This window comes from Adelges cooleyi, unplaced genomic scaffold (genome assembly GCF_023614345.1).
Source record: "Adelges cooleyi isolate 19-005CV unplaced genomic scaffold, UGA_ACOO_1.1 ACOO_flye_CR_arks_rails_tigmint_CR_PRNA_21, whole genome shotgun sequence".
Taxonomy (NCBI): domain Eukaryota; kingdom Metazoa; phylum Arthropoda; class Insecta; order Hemiptera; family Adelgidae; genus Adelges; species Adelges cooleyi.
The window spans coordinates 499,274-507,802 of NW_026095871.1; the positions used below are offsets into that span (position 1 = coordinate 499,274).

Sequence of the window (8,529 nt, forward strand, 5' to 3'; positions counted from 1 at the left end):
GTTTACACTTTTTTTTTTTGTGTAAAATAGGTTAGAGAAGATTACGCGCGCGCACTACACGTAATTCCGACGTATGTATTATTAAAATATGCTGACAAATATAACAATAATAATGAATAGAAAAAAACATCTTTCACGTACTGCATAACTGGTCCACGTTGGATGTGTTCATCATCGCGGCAACGCCATGTAATAGCCATTACATGGCGTGTAACCGGCCTGCCGCCGCCGCCGCTGTACGCAGAAGAAAGTAACAATATAATATTGTTCGCGCCGGCCGAAGAGAGGGGAATGGAGATTCTACTTCCTCTGTTCGCCGGCGGTCACTACAAAAGCACAAGACGACATCTGACAGTCATCAGTCAATCGTTTTCGGTGTAATCCAACAACAACAACAATGAAGGGTCTCGCGTATTCGGTGTGCGTTCTCGGGCTGTGCGCCTACGCGTTTGGCGCGGACGACAAGAAGAAAGAAGAAGACGGCGCCGACAAGACCCAGAACAAGAGAGGCATCTTCGACCAGGGTTACGGTTACGGTTCCGAATATGGCTACGAACACGAGGTGGGCGGCGGCGGCGACTACCACCATCACGACCACGGTAAGGTCCTTTCCAAAACCATCATCAAAGAAATAGCGCAACCCTACCCCGTCGAGGTCAAGAAACACGTGCCGTACCCCGTCAAGGTGCACGTTCCCGTGGACAGGCCGTACCCCGTGCACGTGCCCAAGCCGTACCCGGTGCACGTGGCCAAACCCGTGCCCTACGAAGTCAAAGTCAAGGTGCCGCAACCGTACACCGTCTACAAGCACGTGCCGTATCCCGTCAAGGTGCCCGTCGACAAACCGTACCCGGTTCACGTGCCCCAACCCTACACCGTGTACGTCGAGAAGCGCGTCCCGTACGAGGTCAAGAAGCACGTCCCGTATCCCGTGAAGGTCCCGGTGGACAGGCCATACACCGTTCACGTGCCCGTCGAGAAACACGTCCCGTATCCGGTGGACAAACCAGTGCCTTACCCGGTCAAGGTTCCCGTCGACCGCCCTTACCCGGTCACCGTAGAGAAGCACGTCCCGTACCCGGTGGAGAAGCCGGTCCCGTACACAGTCGAGAAGCACGTGCCTTACCCCGTCAAAGTCCCAGTTAAAGTCCAAGTACCAGTTCCTTACGAAGAACACCACGACCATCACGAAGAACATCAACCCGAAGAACAGTCTTATGGAAAATACGAACATGAAGAAAGCGGATATTAAACAGATATTATTTTAAGACACCTAGTCCTTACCTTGTATTAAGATAGAAATGTATACTTATAAAAAAGAATTTTATTTTTATATGATTTGATTTGTGCATTATTACGTTTTAATTTGTACATATACTTATTAAAAATATATTTAAGCATTTTTTTTTACATATTTGCCTTCAGTTTTTATTTTACTTTATTTACCCGTCTGAATATACTAATAGTGCCTACAAACTGTAAATAAACATTTGTATGAATAGTGTGATGATTATATTTTGAAATTCACTAAAGCTCAAGTCACAACTCGCCGACGATTGATAATGTCATTTTTTTTTATATAATAGAGTACATACAAAAAAAAACTTAGAAGAAACATTAAAATGCACTGACTACAGTTTAATGATGTTAATTTTTTATTTAGACAATTATTCGCACAAAAGTAAAATTTTATACTAAAATCAATTTAATTTGTTCACATTTTTAAAATAATAAAATACAATACTAATAGCCGATGGTTCCATTTGACTTAGAGATTTAATAACAGAAGAATGGTTGTCTTAAGAACATAATTAAATACCTTTAAGCGTTCTAAAGTTATTGTCATAGTATTTGCATAACAAAAATGCCCATAATCAATACTTAATCGATAAAACTGAATTACTAGTATCTAAATGGAATAACTAGATACATAAACACTGAAGCGATTTAAAAAAAACATACTCAAACCAACTGTCTGATAGGTTACAGTTTATAAATAATATGAAATGATTACTTATACAAGGTATACTGTACAATATTATTCAATTCCATAAAAAACAGGATACACACAGTATTAATTGTCATAGTTTATACATGATAATATTTTTAAATATATTAACATTGTTCTAAAATAATCGACAAACGTTGAGCTTAAAGATAGACTACTGATAGGTTGTTTTTTTGAAAAAAATTTAGTTATTTTACTAAGTTAGTAATACTAATAACTTAGTAATTTATTCAACAATATTTATATTAGACTTAATATGAAACATAAATTATTCGTAGTCTTGCTTGTAAAGTATTGTGGTCTAATATTTAGGGCCACACAAAGTAGACAGGAAAATTGTGTCCACGACAATAACAATTATAGGGCTATAATCATAATGAAAAACCCCCTTAGTTAGTAAGCCAAAAGAGTAAACTATGTTTTTTAATGATTTTTTACCAGTAAAAATATGTATGTAGGTTGTTTACCTATTACTTATTAGATAAAAAAAAATAATTAAAATAATACATAACATAAATAATGTATAAAATGTTATAATATTTACAGGCACCTAAATAGTAAACATATTACATTTTTATCTCAACAGCTATAACGGTATGGTTAAATTAAATGCAATAAATTAAACTACCTAATAATAATTTAGATTACAATCTCAAAACTTGAAACATGTGTACTTACCTGACAACTCGACCGTAACCAAACATTGTATAATTAATATGTTCTTATTAAGTAACAATTATTTCAGTGTGTAGGTAATAATGTACGTATGTAAATTACGTACATGTTTGTTATTATATATTATTGTGTTTTTCGATTATTAATTATATAAGAAAAAGCTCGCTAGTGATCCCAAAGAAAACATTAAATTGAATATAATACATATAACATTTGATTTAATTTATTATATGCCCAAAACTGCGTTCGATAGAAAATCGCTTTATGACTTTTTTATTTAAATTTAGAAGATAATCAATTAGAATGTGTTATATTTCACTTCCGCCAATAAAACTACACTCTGATCAATTGGGCAATCGAAATTAAATCACGGACCAACTAATTAGTGCGCACCGACGCGACGATTTACCCGAAAATATATTGTGACATTTACGACATGCGATTATGTGACACTGTGGATAAGAATAATTAGAAAGTAGATCACCGTGGGTGACAGTGGGGAGTAGGTATAGATATAATAGCTATTTGCATCCTGGACACTGGTTCCTACAAAAGCTACAGAATCCGGCGGACGGCCATCAGTCGATTAGGTCCGTTCAAGTAGAAAGAAAATGAAATCCGTTCTGTATTATTTGTGCGCGTTCGGACTGTGCGCTCATTGTTTGGGCGCGGCGGATGCACACGACCAGAACAAGCCCGTCGAGGAACCCGAACATGAGGCGTCCAAAGCGGCCGACGGCAAGACCCTGGGTAAAAGGGATCTCTACGACTTGGGTTACGGTTCCAGCTACGGGCCCGGTGGTGGTTTCGACTTCGAGCATACGGTAAGTGGACACGACTTTCCGCGTTACGGCCACGGCAAGGTGTTGTCCAAGACCATCGTCAAAGAGGTGGCCCGACCGTATCCCGTCGAGGTGGAGAAACACGTGCCGTACCCCGTCAAGGTCCGCGTTCCCGTGGACAAACCGTATCCCGTGCTCGTGCCCAAGCCGTACCCGTGCACGTGGCCAAACCCGTGCCCTACGAAGTCAAAGTCAAGGTGCCGCGACCGTACACCGTCTACAGGCACGTGCCGTATCCCGTCAAGGTGCCCGTCGACAGGCCGTACCCAGTGCACGTGCCCAAACCGTATCCCGTCTTCGTCGAAAAGCACGTCCCGTACGAGGTCGAGAAGCACGTCCCGTATCCCGTAGAGGTCCCGGTGGACAGGCCCTACACCGTGCACGTGCCGGTCGAGAAACACGTCCCGTATCCAATAGACAAACCGGTGCCTTATCCGGTCAAGGTTCCCGTCGACCGCCCTTACCAGGTCACCGTAGAGAAGCACGTCCCGTACCCGGTGGAGAAGCCGGTGCCGTACCCAGTCGAGAAGCACGTGCCTTATCCCGTCAAAGTGCCAGTTAAGGTCGAAGTGCCAGTTCCTCACGAGGAACACCACGACCATCACGAAGACTATCGTCACGATGAAGTAACGTCTGAAGAACAGTCGCAAGGAGAAGGAGACCAACAAGAAGACTACCAAAACAAGCAACAAAATGACTACCAAAACAACCAACAAGAAGACTACCAAAACAAGCAACAAGATGACTACCAAAACAACCAACAAGAAGACTACCAAAACAATCAATCGGAACACGGTAGCTATTAACGTTTGTAATACATGTTGACTATTTATTGTAATTGTCGTACCTTGTACCAATTTGTATTACCTTGTTATGAACAACATTACCTCATTTGTAAAAAGATTATATTGGAAAGATTTGTTATTTAATTTTTTTATTAAGAACTAAATCAAAATACAAAGACTTAATTTATGTAAATTCAATAAGGTAGTTGTTTATTACAATTTATTGTAATAATTATTTGTTCGTTATTGAATTTAAGTACATTGTAGGAGTTGTGTAATTTAGTATCATAATTTTGCATATTATTATGTTTCGATTTGCGTGAATTTGTGCTCATTGATTTCTATAATCATGTATTATATGTTATAATAATTATTATTGATTATGTTTTATATTGTACACTACTTTTTTTTACCATTGTAATGTATAAATATATAGTATTGTATTACATAATTTTAATAATACGGTGTACATATTTTATTTCAATTACAAATTTAATATAAGTCATAAAGTAGAGCCATTGAAAAATATAATTTGCTCACCTTTCTATTTAGCAATACCATATAACGACATTGACTTAATGCAGTGTTATCCACAATTCACATAAAAGTATGACAATTTAAAAAATCACAATCACAATCAATAACTTTGAATTGAAGACGCCGGTTTTACTTAATTTGAAAATAAATATTTAAATGTTTCAACATATTTTAGACAGCAGCAGTAATATTATTATATTATATAACAATAAAGTCATTAAAAGGTTTAACGATAATTTAAAAAAAAAAAACAAAAGTTATGTCATTTGTTTTGGTGTTTTTATTCTTATTAGACTGAAATATTAGCACATTTTATGGATTTTATTACTCAATTTCTTACATCAAATTTGATTTAAATTCAATGACAGAAGTAAAAAAAAAAAAAAATTAGGTGTTATTAAAAAAATGACTGTCAATAATCCGATAATAATATGTATGTTTATTTCTGATCAATGAGAGTGGTACCTTAAGTTATTAGTTAAGTAATAGTTGTATGTCTATTACTTAAGAAATCTTAGAAGGAATTAACAGTATAAATTATTTTTGTTTAAAACGTTATACATTGTGATATAACATAAAGATAATAAATTAATTCGTACATTTTACACAATAGAAACGGACCTTTTTACCGCTTAGGGCAAACAAACCATTGAATATGTATAAGTGTATACCTAGTGTACATACGAAATGAAGGTGAGAGAGGATGCGGTATGCGTGTGGGCAATTAATTTAAGGTAAGTCGTAAATGATCAAAACGAGCAGTTGTTTTGTTGATAACTTATCACTTCTAACAAACGAATGAGTTAATAAAATATGTTTGTTGAAAATTAAAACGAGATATCTGACCTGGGTAAAAATGCGTTTAGCCAAAATTTGATTTATAACAAATTGTGTACAAAATAAACGTATAATATCGAATTCTATCAAAAATGTAATAACGTTATATTTTTACTCGTGCTAACAATTTATGTAAATACATTTTCGTTTAAGGCGATAATAACAACAACAAGTGACCTTTGTATGCACGTCACATCTATAAATATACCCAGAAATTGTCTGCACTTGACTAGTACTAGAGATTATTTAAATATTCTTATTTAAAAATAAACGCGTGTACACAAGAGATAAAACTCGTTTTAATTTTTTTTTTCATACATAAATAGTTTATTTGATTAAATACTTTCGTTAGCATAGAATATCAGCTGTTGGCTTATTTTAAAGCCGGTTAAAGAAAATATGTGGTCTATGCGGTGGTCGTGGGCAATTTTTTTTAGTTTCTTTTTTTAAAGGAATATGTTTATGTAACATGGTGGTTTATTCCGCGAGTTTTGACTTTTGTGAAATTCTCACAGGCAAATTTAACCACAAAGTCCAAACTTATAGTGCAAAAATATCTTAGAAGATGTTTAAAAAATATATATATGTACTTTACACGCATTAAGTGCCCCTCTGGGTATTGCTTAAGATACTGACAATAATTCCGAAAACTTATCAATAAACACATGTTTCGTGTGCGCAAAGTGTTGCGTTGTTTTGGATATCGCAACAAAACGATACGCACCATACGATATGAGACTAATTATTCGAAAATAACGATATTGTTTGTTCTTGTGTGTGTGTGTGTGTGTGTGGACAATGCGCAATTACTGTTCAATGTTACGATGCGCACGAAAAGTCATGAGGATAGATCTCACAACCGTTGAAAGTAGGTCTCGGGCGACGGTGTGGAGGAGTGGGATCGTCCAAAAGGACTTCTCTTGCCGATTGCGGCGTTGCTACAAAACACTGCGGCTCCGGCGCAACACCATCAGTCGATCGATCCCATTCGAATCGAACAACAACAGTACCTAACAACAACAACAACAACACCAACAGTTAATATGAGGAGCATACTGTACACGGTGTGCATCGCGGGCGTGTGCGCTTGTGCCGTCGCAGGGCTAGACGAACCGGTCAAACGGGCGGAAGAGAAGACCGCGGCGGCGACGGAGAGTAAACCGGTAACCGCCGGGGCCGACGACAAGGCCCACAGCAAAAGAGGCCTGTTCGACTTGGGCTACGGTTACGGGTCCGGTTACGGGTACGAGTACGAAGCGGGCGGCGGACACGACAGCTACCAGCACTACGACCACGGCAAGGTGTTGTCCAAGACCATCATCAAAGAAGTGGCCCAGCCGTATCCCGTCGAGGTGGAGAAACACGTGCCGTACCCCGTCAAGGTGCACGTTCCCGTGGACAGGCCGTACCCCGTGCACGTGCCCAAGCCGTACCCGGTGCACGTGGAGAAGCCCGTGCCCTACGAAGTCAAAGTCAAGGTGCCGCAACCGTACACCGTCTACAAGCACGTGCCGTATCCAGTCAAAGTGCCCGTCGACAGGCCGTACCCCGTGCACGTGCCCAAACCGTACCCCGTCTACGTCGAGAAGCACGTCCCGTACGAGGTCAAGAAGCACGTCCCGTACCCCGTGAAGGTCCCGGTGGACAGGCCTTACACCGTGCACGTGCCCGTCGAGAAACACGTCCCGTACCCGGTGGACAAACCAGTGCCTTACCCGGTCAAAGTTCCCGTCGACCGCCCTTACCCGGTCACCGTAGAGAAGCACGTGCCGTACCCGGTGGAGAAGCCGGTCCCGTACACGGTCGAGAAGCACGTGCCTTACCCAGTCAAAGTTCCCATCAAAGTTCCCGTGCCAGTGCCTTACGAAGAACACCACGACCACCACCACGACCACCACTACGACCACCACGACGAACACCACTACGACAGCTATTGACGAGATAATAAGTATACTATTTCGAGTTACCTTGTTCGATTACCAATTGAAAACCTATGCTGATTTTGTACCTATTTTTTTTTTAACTTAATAAATATTATTTTTTATTATAAATGTGACATATTACTTTTTTTATTTACAAAGTTTTTTTTATATTTGCAGTTGCTCCTCGCGTAGTCGCTTACACAGTATAGTGACACCGCCCTATAATATTATTATATGAACAGGTAAAGTTACTTTGACACAACCGTACGTGTTGACCAAACGTAATATTAATGAATAACTTCCTATTCGTTTACCCGTCCACGGCTCTACTTTTACTCGTGTAATTTCGTATAAAGCCTATACTAATTTTAATTAACAATCCAGAACTCGATAATTTATTTAAACGTTTTTTTTTTACGGGCAATGCCATAACGACATGTTCTTTTAGTGCTGGAGAAACTATATTATGTATTTTTTTTTCGTATAATTAAAAAAATAGTCAATTATAAGAATGCTTAAAAATAGAAAATTGTCCTTAAAGGTTAACCCTTAACTTGGCAAGGGCTAATTTTTAAACATAAAACATAGTATTGTACTTTTTATGTTGGTCGTGTAAAGTTATATTATATAAAATGTATCTTACGTAGGCTGCACCGAGATACATTGCCAAGTCGAGGGTTAGGGAAATCATTTATAAGAATACCAATAGTAGATTGTCCGTTTTCACTGAAATGGGGCGGTTTGTTCAATGGTAACGATCATGTGGCAGCTAAAGTGTCTCCGAAGACTGACATAGACAATGTCTTTAATCAATGTGATATGACAATTATTATTGTAAATAGATTTCACCAATTATTTCCACTGGCTTTAAACTGTCGGTAAATGCTTTTGTGGACCAAACCGAATACCTTTTGGTCGTAACT

The 8,529-nt window shown here is 38.8% G+C and overlaps 2 protein-coding genes across 2 annotated transcripts; both read left to right on the plus strand.

Moving 5' to 3' along the window:
• Nucleotides 1–337: 337 nt before the first annotated feature.
• Nucleotides 338–1,412, plus strand: LOC126834795 (uncharacterized). The gene has a single exon (XM_050566969.1). It carries the CDS (start codon nt 398–400, stop codon nt 1,250–1,252), a length of 855 nt encoding a protein of 284 aa, XP_050422926.1. The 5' UTR covers nt 338–397; the 3' UTR covers nt 1,253–1,412.
• Nucleotides 1,413–3,217: 1,805 nt separating this feature from the next.
• LOC126834844 (uncharacterized) lies at nt 3,218–7,735 on the plus strand. Its single transcript, XM_050567039.1, is given in 3 exon segments — nt 3,218–3,679; nt 3,682–4,320; nt 6,597–7,735. Coding segments are annotated over 3 exon segments (2,049 nt in total). The 5' UTR covers nt 3,218–3,294; the 3' UTR covers nt 7,622–7,735.
• The last annotated feature ends 794 nt before the right edge of the window (nt 7,736–8,529 follow it).